General features: G+C 50.0%; 1 protein-coding gene across 1 annotated transcript in view; it reads right to left on the reverse strand.

Moving 5' to 3' along the window:
* The window catches only part of LOC142291287 (polymeric immunoglobulin receptor-like), a 242615-nt gene that overhangs the window by 103208 nt on the left and 114323 nt on the right, over positions 1 to 25084 (reverse strand). The window contains exon 4 of the mRNA XM_075335711.1: positions 19073 to 19405. Coding sequence (XP_075191826.1) covers positions 19073 to 19405 — 333 coding nt within the window. The remainder of the gene's footprint in view (positions 1 to 19072; positions 19406 to 25084) is intronic.

Raw genomic sequence — 25084 nt, forward strand, 5'->3', positions numbered from 1 at the left:
ACTAATTCACCTTTTTTTAGTGATATTTTGTGGCTGGGGAGATACATAGATGACATGTTACTCGTATGGAGGAGCACAGAATCCAGAGCTGAGGAATTGTTTTCATATTTGGATAATAATGAGTTCAATCTGAAATTCACACACAATCTACATAAAACAAAAATTAATTTTTTGGACATTGAATTCTCCATCAAAGATAACAGAGTATGTATTTCTCCATTTAGGAAACCTCTGGCCACTAATAACACACTGAATGCATCTTCCTGCCATCCTAAACATGTTCTGAGAAATATTCCAGTGGGAGAATTGATCCGTACTAAGAGAAATAGTTCCAGCCCAGCTACATACAAAAAAGAGGCACAAAGGGTTAAAGACAGACTCAGAGCACGAGATTATCCTGGGTGGGTATTAGACAGAGCAGAGCATATAGTTGATAGAGTAAATAGAGTAGACCTCCTTGCCGACAAATCTAAACAGAGGGACAACGATAATTGTTTTATTACCTTCTCTACGCAATTCAGTGATCAATTTGACAGTATAAAAAATATCATAAAAAAATACTTACCTCTGCTGAACCAAGATCTGAGATTGAAGGAAATCATGAGCAAGAATGCAGTTAGATTTGTTGCCAGAAAGGCTCCCACTTTGCAGAGTATTTTGTCTCCTAGCACATTTGTCTCCGCACGGCCGGTCAGATCTACCACGTGGTTAGAAGTCAAAGGTTTTTTTAAGTGCGGTGCCGCTAAATGTAAATGCTGCAGTTTTGTTAGCAAGAGTGATACCTTTGTATCTTTCCACAATGGTAATAGCTTTAACATTAATACTTTCATTAACTGTAATAGTGATCATGTGGTATATCTGATAGAGTGTGAACAATGCCAGATTCAGTACGTAGGCTGTACAGTGGGGCCACTTAAAAAACGTATACGCAAGCACATGTCCGATTCAGTGAACGCTAATACCATTGGTATCTCTGCGGTATCTAGACATTTTGCCACAGTCCACAAGGGCAATTTGACAGCTTTTAAATTCAAGGGTATAGAGAAGGTTTTTAAACCATTGAGAGGAGGCGACTATAGGAGAAAGCTACTTAATCATGAAAGTCGGTGGATTTTTATGTTGGATACCCGCCTCCCAAAGGGATTAAATAGCAGACATGATTTGATCTTATGCTATTGAGGTTTTTGAAAAAAAGAGAGAAATTTAACTTTTTTTTTTTTTTTTTTTTTTTGGCTGACAACTGCGAGACTAATACAACAGCACTTTACACTTCCATTGTATGAGCGTGGTTGATTTGTTGTTGTAGATCTCAACACTGATATTTCTGTCGCTCATTAATATTGATATGTGTTCTGTTTGAGCCTTACATATACGGGTAGGCCTCGGCTGACAACTGCGAGACATTATAATTTTTTTTTTTTTTTTTTTTTCTCTCTCTCTCTTCTTATACCTGTGGGCAGTGTCCTTTTTATATGTCTTGCTTCCTATAATGTGTTTTGACAAACGAATGTGATTATCTACATCTATAAAGTGGGGTTTTATTGTGTCTATTGATTTTCATGTCCATTTATGGGAAAAAAAAGAAAGAAAAAAAGATATGTATATTTATCTATATATAAGATTTTCATACCTAGATGTTAATTGATATATATATATTTTTTTCTGTATTTTATCTGGATGGATACCTATGTAATTTAAGGTTAGATAAATACTTCATGGTCTTTTTGTACTTTCCTCTTGTGAATTTGTGATTTTACCTGAGCAGTGTATACCCCCCTATATAATTAATTTATTGAGAACATGTGAGTTACTTCGCTGCTCAGGAAAAACATTTATAAATATCCTCTTAATCTTGTACTGACTATGACCTGAGGAAGGCGTTCCGCCGAAACGCGTAGTAGTATACATCTGCCATGCATCAGTGTGAACAAGCCGGTGTCTTTACTTGAGAAATGGATATATATTTTTAATCGAGTTGATATAAATAAAGAAGCATTTTTATTTATCCCTTTGGAGTCCAGCTGGATTTTTCCACTGCTTTCTTCTATTATCTTCTCGGCTTGCTGCCGTAATCCGTGCCGGACCAAAGGGGACTAACAGGAGGATATATTCAGGCTTGTCTCTGCAGTGGTGAGCGGTTTTGTTTGTTTTTTGTACTTGTTTAGTTGAATTACTTCCTTCTTATGTCAAAGACATGACGGACGTGCTCACGAGGGTTGACGTCATCTCCATGTAATCTGACTTAATATTTGTAACCATGGATGTGGAATCATTATATACCTGCATACGACACGAAGATGGCATCTGAGCAGTCCGTTTTTTCCTTGAGATGTCGGGAACCTGAGCTGAACGAGCTGGTAGTTGAGCTGCTAAACTTTGCCCTGTCACATAATTATTTCACCTTTAAGGACTCTTTTTATCTTCAGAAACGTGGCTCTGCGATGGGTGTGGCCTTTGCGCCTTCGTACGCCAACCTTTTCCTGGATTTCTGGGAAAGACAGGTTTTTGGCTACGAGGGTGTTCAGGCTGCTGCCCAGGCGCAGTGCTGGATAAGATATATTGATGATGTCTTGATGTTTTGACAGGGCACAGAGGAGCAGCTCGACTCGTTCGTTCAGTGTCTAAATTCTAATGTGTATAACATTAGACTTACACACAAATATAGCTCTAGTCGTATTGATTTCCTTGATATTGTCTTGGAGGTTGATGGCAACCAACGTGTACAGACCAATGTTTTCCGCAAGTCAACATCGGTTAACACACTTCTCCACGCCTCCTCTGGACATTTGGGATCTACAATTAGGGCTATCCCGACTGGACAGTTTTTGCGGATGAAACGGATCTGCTCAACGGATGCCAAATTCGAAGTGCAGGCTCATGATCTTAAATCACGTTTTGAGGAGAGGGGTTATAGTCGTCGGTGTATTAAAAAGGGCTATTTGAGGGCGAAACATAACCCCAGGACATCACTTCTTCATCAACCATAAAAACGCACTCATGGTGATTCTAATCCCCGCTTTATCTCTACTTATAACTCTGAGTGGCAAAAAATGCAAGATATCTTGGCCCATCATTGGTCTGTTCTTAAAACAGACCCAATCCTGGCTCGGTCTCTGTCTCCAGCACCTTTGATCACCGCCAGAAGAGCAAGAAATTTGAGTGATTTCTTAGTCTATAGCCATTATGTTGTAAGAAATCTCAATCCATTTGGTTCAAGCGGTCAAATTTTGGGCTGTTTCCCTTGTGGGCACTGCCTCGCCTGTGCCAATGTCCTTTGATGTAACTCCTTCACAAGTTCTGATTCCCGACAATCATTTACGATCAAACATCGGATCTCATGTAGCACTGAAAATGTCCTCTATTATGCTACTTGTAGTTGCCCTTACATTTACGTTGGACTAATGTCTAGGGAGTTACGTATACGGGTGAGGGAGCACCTGAGGGGCATTGGCGCAGCCAAGACAGTGGATGACCTCTCTCAATTAAAATGTTTACCTCGCCACTTCAAAAAATACCACAATTGTGACCCCAGAACCCTTAAAGTTAGTGGGATTGATGTGGTCCATTGTGGCATACGGGATCGTAACGTGAAGAAAATGCTGTCCCAAAGGGAAACCAAATGGATTGTGGCTATGGACACTGTCACTTCAAAGGGTCTGAATGAGGCCTTGAGTTTTGCCTCCTTTACCATATCTGAGTAATGGAAGTTTTATTTCTCTGATTGTATATTGTAATGGTTGTTTTTTGCTAGTAATACACTATTTGTATGTTATAAAAAAAACTCCCTACGGGCAGATTCATGGCTATACACCCATTTCAATTCATCTTCTGGGTTTTAGTGGTTTTTAATTAAGATTTTTTCTTTTATTTACGTTTGTATATTTATCTCTTTCTTTTTAGTTCTTTACTGTTATGTTGCACAATATATCCTCCTTGACCTGAACTTATATGGACTGTTGTCACGCTCCCGATGTACCGCCTCCGCTTCTTAACCACTGGTCCAGTCTCTACATCACGGCACCGCTCCTTACCCACTGATCCAGTCCACGTGCCCACCGGTCACGGCTGCGCTCCCGCTCGTGCTCTCCGGCGTCCTGTTCCTGGTCTCTTGTGTCTGACTCTGATTCTTAGGCACCTAGTCTTATAGGCCCAGTACTCCTGAAGCAGGATATGACATGTTACTGGGACAGGGTATATAAGACTTCCCTTTCCATGTGGGCGGCAGGTGTTCAGGTCTCCTAGTGCTTTGCCTCTCTCTAACCCTGTGTCTTCCACAGAGCCAGCCCTGCTACCTTAACCTGGTCCTGACTGCGGATTGCCCAGGAAGTCCTCCGGTGACTGTCGGCTGTGAAGCCCATCATCTGCCTGCAGCCTGAACCTGTCTGCGATCTCCGACTTCACCTGGTGATCTCGGCCCTTGCACCCAGCAGGATCCAGATCTCGCCTGTTGTTCTTACCCAGTACCCAAACCTGGTCTCCGTCATCTGCATTGCCTCTAGGAACTCTGTGACTCTAGAGACATTTTGCTACCAGTCCCCTGAAGGACACTGACCTTGTACCACTTGTGGTCCGGCTACCGTGCATTTAGGCCTTCTGGTGGGGTGACCGGACAGTCCCTGTACAGGGGTTAGCTCCGGGTTGTGTGACGCCCTGGACTATCCAGGTCATCCCAGGTAGACACAACTACACTACACACACACCCCTTCCCAGTTAGGTAACAGCAGTCAAACTAAAAGCCTTGTCACCACCCTCCAGGTTTGATGTCAACACCAGGGGGTGGAGCCAGGCGGTTGGCTCCACCCACTGAGGAGTTCACAGGCCTGGAGGCGGGAAAAACAGAGAGTCTGAGTCTGAGTCGAGTTCAAGTCCAGAGCAGACCTGTGCTCAGACCTGCCAAAGACTACTGCGGTGGCTGGGTTAGAGCCCAGTCACCAATGGCAAGGAGGCAGACGGTAGTGGCCGCCTGCAGGAGACCGGGAATACGACCGGTGGAACCAGAAGGGACCAGGACAGGGTAGTGGCCTGCCAGAACCGAACCGTGGAGCCAACTGGATACTGGAACACCAGGCAGGGTACTCAGACCCCGAACTAGGCTAGAAGCGACCACCATAGTCAAATTAACTGACTGCGGTCTGGACCTCAGGGGTTCATTCCCACCTAAGTCCCGATTTGAAGGCAACAGCCCAACCATCCCGGATAAGTGCCACCGCCAAGGGCCAGAGATCCAAAGGGCCAGTGTCTGCGGGTAAACGGGCTCCTACGATAGATACATGTCGGGGAGTGGACTACCGGTGCCTAGGCACAGGAATCAAGATTCACATATAAAGGTGCAGGAGAAAGGCAGGAGAAAGGCGGACATTACCAACCTAACCTGGGAAAAGCTGCAGCCAGCTGTGGGCCCCGTTCATCACTCCGTTTGGTTTACCAGCGACTCCAGTGTCTTGTGTCAGAGTGAGTACACCAGTGCCATCAGGCACCGCGCTGCGCTGCACTGCAACACTACTCCCTGCACCCGGGCCTCGGCCCGCCGGACCCCGGGACCAATATCCCCTTCCCACGGAGGGGTCAACACCTAGCTGCGCCACTACACCGCTCCCGGGGGCCCCTACACCTTCACCGCAGCGGTGGTGTCTACAATCACCACAACCCATAGGTGGCGTCACGAACTATCACCTCAAATCCAAACACCCCAAATCCCCGCGTGAAGCGCCAACTCCCTTGCATGACCCCCGGGTCCGTGAGAAGCTCGAGCCACCACCCGCAGTACGACCACGGATCCGAGCGGCTCGGCGGTCGCAGCCGAGCCCACAGGGCGGTACAGTTGCCTCACTGGAGGAGACCGGTGCACGGCCCAGAGGATCCACCACCAGGACCTAACAACTGTATTTGACCAATTGTGAACTCCTGACTTACTACATGGATGTGATCCCTCTCATCGTGTCAAGGGCTGTTTTTGTTTACAATAAATTGTTTATTAACATGTAAATCATATTTAAACCAGCCCCCTTATATCTTGAATGATATATATGCATTTGATATATGTCTATAAATATCTAAAAACACCCTATTTTAATTGTGATCATATCCTAAATCATGGCTTTCACAGACTTACAGTTCATTTATGTGTCCGGAGTCTTGTGCGCATGCGCGTGCCCGTCTCTCATCTCCTGGCCGTGCCTCGGCTTCTCCATGGTGTCTGCGCATGTGTGGTGGCTTGTGCAACTTGTTTGGGCCTTCGCGCATGCCCTTAATGCCTTGACTGCCGGGGTTGCGCAACGGCGGGCGTGTTTGATGGATCCGCGCATGCGTCGCCCTGACTCTGGAACTGTGAATCCCATTCGCAGTGTTCATCACCGCGGATGTATTTATAGGTCGCACCATAGGATGTGTGCACCACTCTCTACTCTACCCCATGATGAAGTGGTCAGCGAGCTAGAGTGCCGCAAAACGTGCATCGGGCCTCCCGCCACCGGACCTAGGTAAATGTCTCTTTTATGAGCACTTTGCCACACTCCTGCCAGACACCTCACCTAACCCCAGGTGTTTATACCCTATCCCTTGGATTATTCCTTCACAGGGTTTACCCCTGCTAACAGACAATTTAATCTGCCTAGGGATTTCCTGATCCCCCACAGGGTATTGTTTTATTTCCCTACAGGGTTCATCCCTGATAACAGGCACATACTATCTGCTCAGGGACTCCTTCATCTACACCTGTTGTATTCTTACTTTCCTACAGGGTTTACCCCTGTTAACGGGTACATTATAACTGTTTTGGTATCTCCTGATTTTTACCTGTTGTAGTCAAATTTTCCATAAGGTTTACCCCTGTTAAGATACCTGATACATGGTTTATTTTTCTACAGGTTTTACCCTTGTTAACAGACATATACAAACTGATTTGGGTTTTTCCCGATTAATTCCTGGTGTATGGTTCACTCTCCTACAGGGTTTCCCCCTGTTAAACAGGCACATGTAACCTGTTTAGGGATTTCCTGATTCTTACCTGGTTATTCCTTTTACTCGCAGTGTCAGGCTACATGTGAGCCCCCATTTTGTGAGCATTTTTCCTTCGTCTGTACCCGGCATTTGTTTTGTATACATCATGTCCCCCCTACTCTTTTCATATGTTTAATACTACGTGTCATTATTGTACTGCACTGTGCACTTTAATGATTTTGCCTTTAATAAATATTGATTAATTATTCAGCAATTTGCTCTAGTTTTTCCTTTCTATCATGTATCTTTGAGCTGCTGCCAACCTGGTGTGGGTTCTCCATACTGGGTTTTCTTTTTGTCTCTTTAATGGAATTCAAAAGTCTCATATTTATTAATACTCTTAAAACAACGCTATTCAAAGGATGGCCCTTTTTCATCAGAAAAAAAGAACAAGCTTTCCATGCTTTTATTATCTGAGGAGGAGGAACCATCTCATTAAACGTCTTATTGTAAGAAAATTAATTTAGTATAGTTCAAAGATGTACAAGATTTTTTGAAAACCCTTTTTACTGATTTTATAATTCTTTATGTTGCTGTATATGGGTAATGTGATGGGTACATATATTTGGATTTTTCATGATAGTCTATACTAAAAATATGAGCTTTGTATGGTTTTTATGTTGAGCAGTGTATGTTACTATTAATTTGATGTTTTACTGCCATTTATAATAGTAATCTAATGAAACTAATCATAGTACCAATACTCCAGTGTCTATTGTTGGCTGACAGATATCTCTCACAGCTCTACCAAGCACAGTAAAATGTGTCCCAGATGACCATTTATGTGTTTTCACTGAGGAGAACAGAGAAAGCTGCTGCCAGACAAGCATGACTGTGGCACATCTAACAGAGAACTGAGAGTCTATTTTAATTAATACTGCCCAACCTTTATTTCTACTGACATTAGGGGCAAACATATCATTGGTGCAAACTGTGCAACCATACAGGGGCTGAAGAGTTAAGGGGGCATATTTCATTGTCCAAAACAGGGGCAATTGTGCATTATGAAGAGCTATTGGACTGCAAAGGGCCCATACTGTATATTGTTCTTGCACAGAGGCCCTCTTCTATCTATGCCAGTTTCTTCTTTTTCTGGTAAGACCGGAGAGGCCACTGTACACCTGGTATTGGCAGGTTTAGCAAATTGTAACGAGTATGACGGTCTTAAGTAATTTTATATCATATAATCACATGTTTTTGAAATTTCAAAGTGACATTTGTAAGTGTGTACCAAACTTTTCCAGAATAAGCTTATTGTCTGTAAAATATCTTAAACTAACTTGTTTATTGTATTATTAAAGGGAACCTGTCATGTGTAAAAACACCATTAACCTGTAGATATGGGGCTGAGGCCGGTTGTTTCACACATCCGGCATTTTGCTGGATGCCAGTGTGACGCCCTGGCAAAACCAGGTTGTCACAGGAGACTGCATCCATCTTACAGATGCAGGACTCTCTCCTCCTTGCCTACCAACACAACCCCACACACAGGTATAAACACCAGCCACAAAGCCTAGTCACCCCTCCAAGGACAATAGGGACACACCAGTGGGCGGGGCCAGGCAGATGGTGATGCCCACCTAGGGGTTCTGAGGTGTCAGGGGAGGGAACACGACAGTCTAGTCTGGATAGTGGAAGTGAGAGGAGTGAAGTGACAGGGTGGTCAGGGGTCAGAGCCTCTGGACTAACGGACTACTGACTAGGTGGCAGACGGCAGAGCAGGGCCACAGGCGACGGAAATCCGGTCGCGTGAGACCTTAAGTGGACTAGGGCAGGGTTGTAGCCCGCTGGTGCCGACAACGGGAATCCGGTTCGGAAGCCGTACACAGTCGGGGTGCCTGGACTCTAGGGCGAGGACAGCTTCAAGCCCCTTGTCAATTAACCAGCAGGGGACAAGATTCCACGTCCTGTCTCACCAGTAAGCCCAGAGAGCGAGACGAAAGCCCAACGCAGGGGATAGGGTGTCTGTAAGTGCCTGCAAAAATCCCAAGGGTCAGATCTCGTGGGCCACAGCTCCCACAGCAAAGACACCGGGAGCGGACTTTTCCCATTTCAGGCAGACTAGTCAACACAGGAGACAAACCACTGAAGTGCAGGAGGAAGGGCCCTTGTCCTGTCAACTGGTGTGCGGGACCCTAGCACACCCCTCCGGAGGCTATCTAAACAGTAAGTACACTGATGTCATCCGGTCCAGCCTGCAGACGGTGCCCTAGCCCTGCACACCACCTACACCTGGGCCCTGGGACTACACCTCCCCTACCTGTGGAGGGGATACCATCCTGCTGCCCCACTCCATCAGCCCCGGGCGTCCCATACCAAGGCAGCGGCAGTGTTACCAACAAATCACCACAACCCACGAGTGGCGTCACTGACAAACTCTTCCCCTGTAAATACCCCCCTTATTACGTTGTGGGCGGCAGGCTGCTGCACGAGCCCCGGATCCAGCTGCCACTCGAGCCACAGCCATGATCCCGTATCCAAGTGCCTCGGGTAGCCTCCCCTGCCATGGTCAGTCACACCTGCCTACAACAAACCTTGGCATGACGAACAGGATTCTTACCCCTTCCACTAACCTGGGTGAAGTGCGCCTTTCCTGGACTGTTAATCCGTGAAACGCTGAAATTTTCGGACTGCCGCCATCTTGCCCGCCATTTTGGCACCAAAAACAACAACCTCACCATCTTCATCCCCGAAAAGATTGTGAGTCTGAAGCCCCGCCCTCTAAGAATGTGGGCGGAACCCGGTGATCCCCAGAGCAGGAAGTTGCAAAGGATAATGGGTCCCGCGAGACTGCTGTCGAAAACCAAGGGGGAAAGAATGGAAGGATGTCGGCGCCTGATGTGATGGCGGAGCCACGGCTCCCACAGCCGTACAGGATGACGGAGAAGCAGCAGGCCCCGCTCCAGTCGCAAGAGCGGTGGACCCTGCAGGGGACGGCGGTCACGCAAGTTATGCCGATTACCCTACATTATGTGCCCAATGCCGCTTGGCTGCTCCAGTATGATTGCCGACCTGATGCCCTGCAAGTATTTAAGAAAAAGATATGTACTGTTCTTGATATGCATGCAATGACCGGCCGGCAGCGCGCATCCGTGGTGCTCGGACAGCTGACAGGCGCAACCGAGCACGAGGTAGAGACATGGACTGATGAGGATCGGGCCTCGGTATGCGCCATATTTGATAAACTGCAAACTGATAAACGTAGCCTTTGAGATCCGCACGGAGGCGGAGCTAAGGATGCAATTTTACAACTGCAGGTAGCATACCCAGGACAGCATTAGAGACTATGCCCTGAGGCTACAAACCACTCTGCGCACTCTAAAGCTAGTAGACCCTATCAATGAGCTGGAGAGCAACAAAATGCTTGTGCAGCAGTTCTTGCAGGGGCTGGGGTCAGCAGAGGATCACAAGCAGCTGCGGCTGTGGGCCCTGGAGCATCCGGACTTAAATTTTGCAGTCTTAAAGGACCGGGCCATAAAGGCTCTACAGACCTCTGAGGCCAGTGACTCTATACCAGTCATGGCGAACCTTTTACAGGCCGAGTGCCCAAACTGTAGCCCTAAACCCATTTTTTTTTTCCGAAGTGCCAACCAATCCTATTGGTTGTAACCTTACCTTTGCCGTCTTCTCTTCTCTTCAGCAGGGGGCATCACGCTGATACTTACCACACATTGAAGCTGAGCCTTTTCCAGACACAGCAGTTGGATTGCTCTTTCTTAAAAAAATTGCAGCATATTAGACAGAGATTTTAGCCTGGAATGCAATCAGATTTCACCCTGTAATCCACATCTACATTTCAAAGTCTGAACATCTTGAAATCCCATAAAGATGTGCAAGTTACTCCCCTCCCCTTTCATTGTGTAGTTCTGTCCCCCTTCCTGGCCACTTCCTGGTAAACATGTCCCCCATCCGGATATATATTTCCTACATTCTGCTATATTTGTCCCCATCCTGGTAAATGTACTCCATCCCGGCATATTCCCCATTCTGGTAAATGTTCCTCCATCCTGGCATGTACCCCATTCCTGGTAAATGTCCTCCACTCTGGTAAATGTACCCCATTCCTGGTAAATGTACCCCATCCTGGTAAATGTACCTCATCCAGGCATGTTACCTTATCCAGGTAAATGTCCCCTTTCCTGGTAAATGTACCCCATCCTGGCATTTGTCCTCATCCTGGCATGTTCATGTACCCCCATCCTGGCATATTTCCCCCCATCCTTTCATGTTTCCCCCCATCCTGGTAAATGTATCCCCCATCCTCGTAAATGTGCTCCACTCTGGTCTGGTAAATGTACCCCATTCCTGGTACATGTACCCCATCCTGGTAAATGTACCCCATCATTGTAAATGTATCCCATCCTGGCATGTTCCCCCATGCTGTTAAATGACCCTATCCTGGTAACTGTACCTCATCCAGGCATGTTCCATTATCCTGGTAAATGTCCCCTTTCCTGGTAAATGTCCCCTTTCCTGGTAAATGTACCCCATCCTGCTAAATGTTCCCCATCCTGGCATTTGTCCTCATCCTGGCATGTTCATGTACCCCCATCCTGGCATGTTTCCCCCCATCCTTTCATGTTTCCCCCCATCTTGGTAAATATATCCCCCATCCTGGTAAATGTACCCCTTACTGGCATGTTCCCCTTCCTGCTAAATCTACCCCATCCTGGCATGTTTCCCCCCATCCTTGCAGCCATGTTTCCCCCCATCCTTGCAGCCATGTTTACCCCCATCCTTGCAGCCATGTTTCCCCCATCTTTGCATGTTTCTCTCCATCTTTGCATGTTTCCCCCATCCTTGCAGCCATGTATGCCCCGCGCTCTGTTTGCTTCCCCGCTCTCTGTTTGCTTGCCCCGTGCTCTGTTTGCTTGCCCCGCGCTCTGTATGTTTGCCCCGCGCTCTGTATGTTTGCCCCGCGCTCTGTATGTTTGCCCTGCGCTCTGTATGTTTGTTCTGTGCTCCCATGTTTGCCCCGTGCTCCCATGTTTGCCCTGTGCTCTGTAAGTTTGAACCCGTGCTCTATATGTTTCACCCCGTGCTCTGTATATTTCATCCCGTGCTCTGTTTGTTTCATCCCGTGCTCTGTATGTTTGCCCCGTGCTCTGTGTGTTTGCCCCGCGCTCTGTATGTTTGCCCGTGCTCTGTATGTTTGCCCCATGCTCTGTATGTATGCCCCGTGCTCCCATGTTTGCCCCGTGCTCCCATGTTTGCCCCGTGCTCCCATGTTTGCCCCGTGCTCTGTATGATTCCCCTGTGCTCTGTATGTTTCGCCCGTGCTCTGTATGTTTGCCCCGCACTCTGTATGTTTGCCCCGCGCTCTGTATGTTTGCCCTGCGCTCTGTATGTTTGCCCTGCGCTCTGTATGTTTTCCCAGCGCTCTGTATGTTTGCCCCGTGCTCTGTATGTTTGCCCCATGCTCTGTATGTTTCCCCCGTGCTCCCATGTTTCCCCCTTGTTCTCATGTTTCCCCCTTGCTCCCATGTTTCCCCCGTGCTCCCATGTTTCCCCCGTGCTCCCATGTTTCCCCCGTGCTCCCATGTTTCCCCCATGCGCTCTGTTTCCCCCTTGCTCCCATGTTTCCCCCGTGCTCCCCATGTTTCCCCCGTGCTCCCCATGTTTCCCCCGTGCTCCCATGTTTCCCCCGTGTTCCCATGTTTCCCCTGTGCGTTCCATGTTTGCCCCGTGCTCCCATGTTTCCCCCGTGCTCCCATGTTTCCCTTGTGCTCCCACGTTTCCTTCGTGCTCCCACGTTTCCCCCGTGCGCTCCATGTTTCCCCCTTGCTCCCATGTTTCCCCCATGCTCCCATGTTTCCCCTGTGCTCCCATGTTTCCCCTCGTGCTCCCATGTTTCCCCTCGTGCTCCCATGTTTCCCCCATGCTCCATATTTGCCCCATGCTGGCTCTGTCCCCTCACACCTTCGCACAGCCGCACACAGCTTAAAAATAAAAAAATAAAAAAACTCACCTTGCAGCCCCCGCTCCATCACTACGTCCTCTGTTAGTTCAGTTCCCGCACGGCCACAAGACGCCGGCGCCGCCTACTGATGCTCCTCCGTCTCCTAGGCAACAGGCCTGCAGCTCAGGAGAGGAGGCGTATCAGAAGGAGGAGAGATGTCGCCACTGCTCCAACACAACTTTGCACTGTCGGCGCGACCACACCGATAGCAAAGTGGCGCAGTGTGGTGGCAGCGCGCGTGCCAGCAAAAAGGGCTCTGCGTGCCCAGTCTGGCACGCGTGCCATAGGTTCGCCATCACTGCTCTATACCATCATCTTGGCCAGATGACACTTCCCACCTGCTGGCGAAACCTTCTCTACTAGCTTTACCAGCACCTGCAGTGCCAGCAGCATCCCCAGGAACTCCCGGTGATCTGACATCCCAAGTTCAACAGCTGAGCAAGGACGTCACCAGGATCCTCGAGGCCATGCAACTCCAGCCAAAGACCAAGGCGGCGGAAAAGATCCAGCTTGCCGACAGGCCTGAGGACATCCCCTGGATGCAGAGAAGTAACAGCAACCGGTATGGACAACCCGTTTGTTACAGGTGCAACAAGACCGGCCACTACTCCCGTCGGTGTCCTTTAAACGGGCAACCCCTGAGGCCAAGGGCCAATCCTCAGGAATAGATCAACAAGGCCCAGCTGATTGGCGTGAGCTGTATGTCAGAGGCTGCCCCATCATCTCCCTCACTGTGGATGGGATTCCGACGTTTACACTTTTGGACACCGGCTCGCAGGTAACGACTATATCCTATGTACTGTATGAACGTTACTGGTCTGATGATGACCTTACCCCGCCAGTTTCTGGCCTTACCATTATTGCAGCTAATGGACTCCCGATGGCCCAAGTGGGGTTTAAAGAAATGACTCTTAAAGTGGGGAGAGTGGAGTTAGAGCATCAAGGACTTATAGTGGTGCAGAATGACCCTAGTGACCGCAACCCAAAAATGGTCCTAGGAACCAATGTTATTGAAAATTGTATGGGGGAAGAATTGTATTTACTTCAACAGCTGTCTACAATGGCAGGTGTGGGGCGGCAGAGAGTCCTGCAACGAGCCCTCCTGCAGCGGCAACAGGTGAATCTGTCTGGTGGAGAGATTGGTGATGTGTGAGTGATGGATGTAGCGCCCCTTGTAGTGCCTCCACGAAGCGAGATGAGGATTTGGTGTAGGGCAGTAGTAGGTTCCCGTGGACAAGATTATCAGGCAGTGATGGAGCCCCTGCCTTCAGAACACTGGCCCACAGTTTTGACGGGCCAGAGATATTGATGTCCGGAAGGGGAGAGTGCCTGTGAAAGTGATGAATTGCGGAGAGGAAGAGGTTAAGCTACCCAGATATGCCACTATTGCCAGGCTGTTCACAGTAGATACACATGCCATCCTAGCAGCATCCACCAACACTACACCCCTATCAGTCAGTGATAGCCCACCAAGTCAGTCAGAGGAATGGTATCAAGAACTACACGTATTCACTGACTCTACCCCTTCACACCACAAGAAGGGGGTCTACAGGGTAGTGCAAGAGTACGAGAAAGTCTTCAGTAAACACCCGGTAGACTTTGGGAGGATCAAAGGGGTCCAACACTACATTCCCACAGGTGCACACCCACCCATCAAAGAGAGGTATAGGCCGGTACCACCTGCGCATTATCAGTGTGCCAAGGACATGTTGAGGAACATGAAAGAGGCTGGGGTTATCCATGACAGTTGTAGCCCCTGGGCAGCTCCATTGGTCCTGGTAAAGAAGAAGGACAGCACCATGAGAATGTGTGTGGACTACCGGAAGATTAATTAGATCACCCACAAGGATGTGTATCCACTCCCCCATATTGACGAATCGTTAGCTGCATTGAGAACTGCAAATTATTTTTCTACCCTTGATCTCACTAGTGGCTACTGGCAAGTGTCCGTTGCTGAGGAAGACCGTGAGAAGACCGCCTTCGCCACTGCGATGAGTCTCTGCGAGTTCAACAGCATGCCCTTTGCATGCCCTATGCAATGTGCCAGGGACTTTCCAGAGACTGATGGAGTGCTGCTTGGGACACCGCAACTTCGAGACGGTAATGCTATACTTGGATGACGTCATTGTCTATTCAAAAACGTATGAAGATCATCCGGAACATCTTGCAGAAGTCTTTGAAGCCCTCTCCAAGTACGGGATGAAGTTGAAACCGTCCAAATGCCACTTGCTGAAGCCTTAAGTCCAATACCTCGGACATGTGGTTAGTGCAGAAGGTGTGGCTCTGGATCCGGAGAAGATAACAGCCATCCAGAACTGGCCAAGACCCACTACCATCAAGGAAGTACGACAGTTCTTGTGCCTGATGGGCTATTACAGCCGCTTCGTCAAGGGATATACCAGGATGGCAGCTCCAAGATCTCCTTGTCAGACAAACCAAGCATGGCAAGACTTCTGGTCCTCTATTCACATGGGGTGAGGAGCAAGAAAGTTCCTTCCAACAGATGAAGTCAGTCTTGACCGGAGATGAGATCCTGGCATACCCTGACTACGGTCTCCCGTTCATAATGTATATGGATGCCAGCAACGTGGGATTGGAAGCTGTCCTGTCCCAAGTGCAAAATGGCAAGGAGAAAATGATAGCTTACGCAAGCAAGAAGCTCTGCCCAACAGAAAGGAACCCTGAGAATTACAGTTCTTTCAAGATGGAGTTCCAGGCACTCGTCTGGGCTGTAACAGAGAGATTTAAGCATTACCTGGCTTCTGCAAAGTTCACTACATATACAGACAACAACCCTCTAACCCACCTGCACACAGTGAAGCTTGGAGCCCTAGGCTGGGATGAGAGAATCCATTGAAGCATGGTGTAGGGATTGTGGTCCCTCTGTGCTAAGAAGAAAGGATGGTACCAGCCAGAGAGCCCCGCTACAGCTGATCATCACCAGCCAGCCGTTGGAACTCATTGCTCTAGATCATGTCAAACTCACAGCAAGCAGGAGCGGGTATACGTATGCCCTCACAATAGTGGACCACTACTCAAGAATTATGGTCGTGGTACCTGTGAAGGATCTAACAGCCCGAACTGCAGCGAAGGTCTTCCAGGCGCACTTCTGCAGACCTCATGGCTACCCAGAGAGGGTCCTCACGGATCAAGGCTCTGCCTTTGAAACAGAAATCTTCAAGGAGTTCTGCAGCCTGTACGGATGCAGGAAGATACGTACTACACTCTACCATGCCCAAACCAATGGGATGTGCGAGAAGATGAGCCATCTAGTCATCAAACTGCTTAAGACTCTACCTCTTGAAGAAGGGAACCAGTGGCCTGAGAGGTTGTCCGATCTGTTGGATATGTATAACAACATCCCTGTCAGTTCCACTAAGTGTACTCCTGCTTACCTCATGAAGGCAAGGACTGGAAGATTGCCGGTGGATTTGGATATGGATGTTGAAGTCCCCGAGACCATCTCCCCAACTACTGACTGGGACTCCAAACATCAGATGCAGTACAAACAGATCCAGGAATATGTGGAAAGAAACCTGAGCCAAAGTAGGGAAAAGCAAGAGCAGCACTTTAACAAACAGGCAAAAGCTGCCCCCTTTGCACCGGGAGAAATGGTGCTGAAGAGAAAAAGGAAGCTATATAAATTGGACGACCAGTGGGAGAGGATTCCCTATGTCATACAACCCTCTGACTTTTATAATAGGAAGACCTGTCTTATCAGTAGAGACCAAGGCAGAACTACGGCTACAGTCTCCAGGGACCACGTGAAAAGGTGCCCGGAACCTTTAAAGGTCTTGGAAGACGTTTCCACTCCAGCCCTTGGTGTCGAGAAGCAGAAGGTGGTGATCCACACTGTCCTAGGTGACTTCCCAGCAGATTGGCCTATGCAAAATGGAGCAGTGATTGTTCCCATTTCAACATTCCCACAACCTGTGGAAGAGGCAGAACCAGAGAGGCCCACCAGTACACACACCTAGAGTTGCACCTGTATCCATGCCACGCACCCGCCGGTCTCTACCCACATTACCCATCACGAGGAGTGAGGAACCCGTAGATAGTCTAGCAACACAGGGCCTAGGAGAGAATGTAGGGCTGAGGAGGTCTACACGCCCTAATCTAGGTTAGCCACCACTCAATTACAGGGAGTGAGTGGTGCCCGCATGTACTTGTATATAGTAATGTATATATGCAAATTGTAAATGTCAATTAACCATGTACTTCACCTGATTAATTTGTTTGAGAAGAAGGAGTAATTGGTAGCAGAACCCGGCTACCCCCTTTCCCGAGTTAACCCAGCTTTTCCCCTGTTGTTCATGGACCATGGCTTTAGGACTGGCAGAGGCCACCCAAAAACTTTCTTGGGTCATTGTATATATCCCCATTTACCTTCTTGGTTACCCTACCACCAGGACTGTAACACCACTGGAGAGGACTGGTTGGAGGAAGGGCCTGCGGTATAGTCGGCCGAGGACCAGTCACTAGAAAAACCGGTGGCTAACCTCCAGGCCAGAGGGTTCCGGAACTTTGGGACTCTTTGGGGTGGACTGGTGGGAAAGGGTCTGGTTACGCAACATTTAAGAAATGTGCCTGCCTGTAAAGGGATGAAATGTTTACAGTTTTGAAATGTTATGTATTTTCTACCTTTTACCTTTTACACTTGCAGAAAAATAAAAAACCGGTGCCGGACAGCCCGAGGATGGGCTGTGTTTTACCAAGGGGGAGTGTGACGCCCTGGCAAAAGCAGGTTGTCACAGGAGACTGCATCCATCTTACAGATGCAGGGCTCTCTCCTCCTTGCCTACCAACACAACCCCACACACAGGTATAAACACCAGCCACAAAGCCTAGTCACCCCCTCAAGGACAATAGGGACACACCAGTGAGTGAGACGGAAGCCCAATGCGAGGAATAGGGCATCTGCAAGTGCCTGCAAAAATCCTAAGGGTCAGATCTCGCAGGCCACAGCTCCCACAGCAAAGACACCGGGAGTGGACTTTTCCCGTTTCAGGTGGACTAGTCAACATAGGAGACAAAACACTGAAGTGCAGGAGGAAGGACCCCTGTCAACCAGTGTGTGGGACCCGAGCACACCCCTCTGGAGGTTACCGGTATCTTGGTTTACTACTTGGACTTTGTGTGGCTTATTTCTAAAGAGTGAATACACGGATGTCATCTGGTCCAGCCTGCAGACAGCGCCCCAGCCCTGCACACCACCTACACCTGGGCCCTGGGACTACACCTCCCCTACCTGTGGAGGGGATACCATCCTGCTGCCCCACTCCATCAGCCCCGGGCGTCCCATACAAAGGCAGCGGCGGTGTTACCAACAAATTACCACAACCCACGGGTGGTGTCACTGACAAACTCTTCCACTGTAAATACCCCCTTTATTATGTTGTGGGTGGCGGACTACTGGACGAGCCCCGGATGCAGCACCACTCAAGCCACAGCCATGATCCCGGATCCGAGTGCCTCGGGTAGCCTCCCCTGCCGTGGTCAGTCACCCTTGCCCGCAACACCAGATCCGGCACGCATGCAGTACAGTACATTAATTTACAGTGGAAGCACAACACCATGCGGACAAATGCGGTTGTGCATGAAGCAAACAACCGCATGGTGTCGCATGGTGTCGCGCTTCCACTGTAAAGGAATGTACTGTACTGTTTGCGTGCCGAATCCGGCGAAATGCCGGATGTGTGAAACGGGCCTAATCTGCAGGTTACTAGCATCTGAATACTGGTGCCTACACATTGAACAATGTTGCTGTGAAGAAAATAATTTTATACCTCCTGGCAGCATTCAGGCTTCAGTCATGGGGGCGGTGCCAGCGCAGATTCAGTCACCGCTCTGAATGAACCCACTCCGGCACTCTTAGCTGAAACCCGAATGCTGCCAGTAAAGTTAATTTCCTCCCACCACTGGGATTTAATGTGCAGGTACTACGCATGTTCCAAACAGATTAATTCCATATCTACAGGTTAATAGCATTTTTACTTGTGATTGGCTGCTTTTAAAATCTTTCTGAATATCCACATCAGCATTATAGTATATCAAAGGAACTTTCATTTACAATATAACATAAAAAAATGGAATTATCTGGTATTTTTGGCTCACCTTCATTGATTCTCAAATCAAAATCTTGAGTTTCACCATCTCCTCCAAAGTGACCTACACCACATGAAAACCTCCCAGCATCTTCCATTCTTAGTTGTATTATTTTTACGGTGAAACTTCCTGGCCTCTTTTCATCTACTTGCAGAATAATTCTTCCATAGTATGCAGCATCAATTGCCAATGTGCTGTCTATAATATTCTGGCAGCCAAGCTTTCCTATTTTGCAAAAATATTTCCTTGCTGCGGCATATTCATGTCCAAATTCACAATGGAAGTTTGCTGCTCCCCTTAGCTGACCATACACAAGTTTTGCCTCATTTGGAATAACGGAGTCTGTAAAGGAAATGTTTAAAACAGTTAAAAAAGTACAAGTTATTAATTCATAACTCCAATGATCAATATAAAAAAACACTTATGGTATGTGCACACCAAGTTTTCTCGTTTGCAGTGTCCGCTCCTAAAAAACATCTGAAAGAACCTTCAAAATATGCTTGAAAGATTTTTCCGATTCGTTTCTATTGTGAATTCACATGCTGCTAATATATAAAGCATTTTGTGCCTTTCTTTTGCCGTTTCAGCTTTTAAATAACATCTAGTGAGAGAAAGGAAACTGCACATCATTTCTTTGAAGCACCACCTGATGTAATCCACTGTAAAGTAGGCACTGTCCAATCAGAAGGCTTTTCTGATCTGAGAAGAATTTCTCAAAGAGGTTTACACTTTCACTTTGTGAACTCACCTTAAGAATATACACCTCACTGAAATGTGATCAAGTGTTAAAAAGTGGACTGAGGCTCCATAGAGGTGGGTGACCTGTGTGTAAAAGTTCAGTGTGTGTTGGTTTTCCTTGCTGAAGTTGACCTTAGGACTTGCTCCCAGTTAAGTATGTGAATAAATCACATTGCACTTGGACCCATGTTATTCATTGAGTAAATGCTCATTTGCGAGTTTTTCCTTGGCCTTGGCAGCATGCTTATGGCCGCTTATATCAGACAAGAATCCCCAATGCAAGTTTTTGGATGCGAGAAAAAAACAGGAAGTCACACGGACCATCCATATGCCGTCCAACGTTTTACTGATACGTTACCACTCTGTAGCATAGAACACTGTAAAAGGTCCTGTAAGTTGTTTTTTTGATCCAAAAGAGGGCAGCACACAGGGGAACCTCCAAAATAAGTCCAGTTTTACTTTTCAAATTTTTTATTACAATTTTTTAAAATACTGTAGCTTGTGCACAGCACAGATCCCCGCATTTTGGGTGACATGAGTGGAGTGTAAAAACAGAAAAAACAGGCAGAAATCCAGAACGCTATCCACATTCTTAATCTCAACTAGCCCTCCATTCATCTCACCCCAAATAGGGGATCTGTGCAATACATAATCTGTGGCGCCCTGGACAAGCCAGGTCGTCACAGGTACTGCAACAACACACCCCACACCCCGAGTTAGGCACATCAGTCACACACAAATCCTTGTTGCCTCCCTCCAGGGACTGATGTCCACACCAGGTGGGGTGGAGCCAGGCGGTTGGCCCCACCCACTGAGGAGTTCACAGTCCTGGAGGCGGGAATGGAAGAGAGAACAGTGAGAGATGAGTTAGGGAGAGTGAAGGAAAAGGAGTGAAGTAGTAGTAGAGGAGCAGACTGACCGTGTCCGGGTACGTGGCCCGGACACTGAGAGCAAGTTTGGCAGACGTTGGTGGCCGTCTGCATGAGAGGCCGATCGACGCGGAACTGTAGGACCGGGGACGGGGGGTGGCCCGCTGGTACCGAACCGGGGAGTGAAGAGAAGCCAGCACAAACTGGCAGGGCCTGCGGTCCCCGACCAGGCTTGGAGTCACCGTTAAACAGGTCAAATCCGTTAGCGACCGGAACCTCCAGGGTTTCCTAGCAGCAAAGACCCGATTAAAGGCAACCGTTCAAACCGAGAAAGGGAAACACAGCTACCGCCAAGGCTGGAATTCCCAGGGCCAGAGCCTGTGGGCAAAAAGGGGCTCCTCCGGCACATATCCAAGCTGGGGAGCGGGTTACCGGTGGGAAGCCATCGGGACCGAAGATACACAACAGGTGCAGGGAAAGGCAGCCACCACCAACCTACCGGGAGTGACCACAGCAGCCGGCTGCGGGACCCATCCATCCAGCCGTTTGTTTTACCGGAGACTCTGTATCCATTCTTGGCTGACTGAGTACCACCGTGACATCTGGCACCGCGCTGCCCCCGCGACCCTGCACCTCTCCAACCCTGCCTCCCCGACACCTCACCGGGCCCCAGGACCACCAACCCCCCCTATCCACGGAGGGGAGAGAAACATCTCGGCTGCTCCCTGTCATTGCTCCTGGGATCCCCGTCCAGAGCAGCGGTGGTGTCCCAACCTCACCACAAACCGTGGGTGGCGTCACGGACCAACTCCCCAAACCCAAACTACTCCCCTTTCACTCACGGGCGAGGAGCGCCGCTCAAGTCCCCGGATCCGGCCCACCGCTCGAGCCACCGAGCAGCAGCCGCAGCAGCGCCGGACCCGAGCGTGGTGAGCGCAGCACCCTCCCCACTCGCGACAACTTGGTGTCACGAACAGGATCTTACCATTCTACCAGTTGGTAGAGGTGCGCCTTGTGTCCCGCCGGAGGTGTCCGGCCGAAAAATTTCAGAAGCCGCCATTTTGGGCGAGAATGTAATTCCCGCTCGAGCGTCTTCTCGAGCAGTGGAGGCGCGATAGCCGAAGCTCCGCCCCTGAAGAGGAGGTGCTGAGAAAAGACCAAGGCGGGGTGGATGGCATGTAAACCGCTGCTATAAAAGCAGGGACACCAGGACTCTGCGGCCATATTTGGTTCCTGGAAGATACCGCTGCCAAGATGCACAGTCCGTCCGGTAACACCGCAGTCCCCGCGCCTGCGCCTGGTACCGCAGCGTGGGTGGAAGTCCGGACCGTCGAGTTGAGAAGCCGCCTGCAGGTCCGAATGCAGCTCCTCCTGGAGGAATGGGAGGCCGACATGGCGGACGTGGTTGCAGCTATACGGAGACGCGAGGTGGAGGAAGATTTGGAGGAGCGGGTAAGCGACCCACGCCCCTGTATTCCCAAGGGATCGGCCGCTGCGGCTGAGGGGCCCGGCCTGCGCCTGCTCACCCTGCTGCCTCCCCTGCTACGCGTGTTAGCAGCTACCGCCCCGCTACTAGGCCCGCTACCCGCACAACCGGTAGCGGAACCCTGCCCATCCGCCCAAGCGGACCGACCTGCAGTAGAAGCCCGTAGCCGCCTTGAACTGCTTCCCTGGAAGTTGCCGAAGACATTGTCCGCCGGCGAAGATGTACTGGTGGCACTTGCAGTGACCGTGCCTAGTTCTGTTCCAGCACCGGCGGTCCGTCCCGTGCAGGAGGAGGCGGAGGTCCAGCGGGAGAGGAACCCTGTACCTATCCCCCACGCCTCGGCTGAGGCTGCGCCGGGTCATTGCTGTGAGGCAGCACCCCAGGCCATGACACCGCGGGATCTTCCACAGAGGACACCAGTAGTGGGAAGTGTGGTGGAAATCCAGCGGGGCCCGACCCGCGCGCAGGGGCACGCAGTAGCCCCTTATTGGGACAGGGAACTGACCCCGCTGGGCCGAGAAATTGCGGAGAGGGAAAAGCGGAGGGCTGAGCTGATAGCCCGCACCATCCAAGAAAAGGAGAGCCTCCACAGAGCCACCTTCCGGGTACGGGGCCCGATCCACGAGGGGCAAGTGAGAAGGTTCAATGTCCGTCGGGGGTACAGATTTATCTTCGAGCCGGGCCTGGAGATCGAAGTCTTTGTGGCCCGTCGGGACGTGAATGCCCACCTGCCAGAGGACCACCCGGGCCGCAACCTGCTCCCAGGTGACTTAGTTACCTACACGCGGCACTGTGGAGAGAGGGGCTGGTTTGCCCTGGACGCCAAATTGAGAGGAGGCCAGGAGGCCCAAGCACCAGCCCAGCCCCCTCATCTGGCCTGTGTTGTGGATCTAAAGTAAGTCAGCGGTCCCTCCGTTGCACCGTTGTCCCCGTTGGGACCACCAGTACTGTAACCTGTTGATTGAATGAATCAACCGAGATGTTAACCTGATTGTCAACCGTGATTGAACCGGCCATTGCCGGCAAGTTTGTCCCCGTAGGGACCCTTTGCACCCTGTGTAAGGAACTACTTACGGACATGCCCGAGAACTTGCAGGGCAACCGCAAACTTGTGGAATGTAAATAAGTGGCTTAATTCCGTTGCCGCCTCTGGAGAGGCAGATTGGAGGAAGAGCCCGCAGCAGCGTAGGCTGGGGCCCGGCCACCACCTGGACCGGTGGCCATCCTCCGGGGGTCAGGGGTTCCCCATGGACTTGGGTCCCCTGAAGTGACAGCCGGGTGCAAAATACCGTACCCGTACCCGCTCGGGCAACCTGGATATGGACTGAAGTCAAGGGGTGCTGCCCACTTCTTAGGGGCAGCATCATTGCCAGGTTGTTTGGGTGGGAGAGAGCGGAAGCCGACTGTTAATAAAATGTGTTGTAACGTTAAAAGTACCATGCCTCCCGTTAAGGCAAGTTTCATAAAAAAAAAAAATACTCGTGTTAACTGTTTACATGTTTTCTACCTCTTTTACAGTTTTACAAAAATAAAACCGGTGGTGGACGGGCAGCCCGCGGACGGTCTGCCTTTAACCTAGGGGAAATGTGGCGCCCTGGACAAGCCAGGTCGTCACAGGTACTGCAACAACACACCCCACACCCCGAGTTAGGCACATCAGTCACACACAAATCCTTGTTGCCTCCCTCCAGGGGCTGATGTCCACACCAGGTGGGGTGGAGCCAGGCGGTTAGCCCCACCCACTGAGGAGTTCACAGTCCTGGAGGCAGGAAAGGAAGAGAGAACAGTGAGAGATGAGTTAGGGAGAGTGAAGGAGAAGGAGTGAAGTAGTAGTAGAGGAGCAGACTGACCGTGTCCGGGTACGTGGCCCGGACACCGAGAGCAAGGTTGGCAGATGGTGGTGACCATCTGCAGGAGAGGCCGATCGACGCGGAACCGTAGGACTGGGGACGGGCGGTGGCCCGCCGGTACCGAACCGGGGAGCGAAGAGAAGCCAGTACAAACTGGCAGGGCCAGCGGACCCCGACCAGGCTTGGAGTCGCCGTTAAACAGGTCAAATCCGTTAGCGACCGGAACCTCCGGGGTTTCCTAGCAGCAAAGACCCGATTGAAGGCAACCATCCAAACCGAGAAAGGGAAACACAGCTACCGCCAAGGCTTGAATTCCCAGGGCCAGAGCCTGCGGGCAAAAAGGGGCTCCTCCAGCACATATCCAAGCTGGGGAGCGGGTTACCATTGGGAAGCCATCGGGACCGAAGATACACAACAGGTGCAGGGAAAGGCAGCCACCACCAACCTACCGGGAGTGACCACAGCAGCCGGCTGCGGGACCCGTCCATCCAGCCGTTTGTTTTACCGGAGACTCTGTATCCATTCTTGGCTGAGTGAGTACCACCGTGCCATCTGGCACTGCGCTGCCCCCGCGACTCTGCACCTCGCCAACCCTGCCTCCCCGACACCTCACCGGGCCCTGGGACCATCAGCGCCCCCCTACCCACGGAGAGGAGAGAAACATCTCGGCTGCTCCTTGTCATCGCTTCTGGGATCCCCGTCCAGAGCAGCGGTGGAGTCCCAACCTCACCACAAACCGTGGGTGGCGTCACGGACCAACTCCCCAAACCCAAACTACCCCCCTTTCACTCACGGGCGAGGAGCGCCGCTCAAGTCCCCGGATCCGGCCCACCGCTCGAGCCACCGAGCAGCAGCCGCAGCAGCGCCAGACCCGAGCGTGGTGAGCGCAGCGCCCTCCCCGCCCGCGACAAACCTATTTTAAAAAATAGTTAATAAATCATTTGATTTTATCTACTTGGAAGCTGGATCATTCTCCTTGTTGTTTGGACTTTGTCCAGGGTCGGACTGGGGTGCCAGGGGCCTACCAGGGAAATTGACTCTGGGGGCCCACACTATATCTGCCATAAACGTTTTTATT

The sequence above is a fragment of the Anomaloglossus baeobatrachus genome, chromosome 2 (genome assembly GCF_048569485.1).
Source record: "Anomaloglossus baeobatrachus isolate aAnoBae1 chromosome 2, aAnoBae1.hap1, whole genome shotgun sequence".
Taxonomy (NCBI): domain Eukaryota; kingdom Metazoa; phylum Chordata; class Amphibia; order Anura; family Aromobatidae; genus Anomaloglossus; species Anomaloglossus baeobatrachus.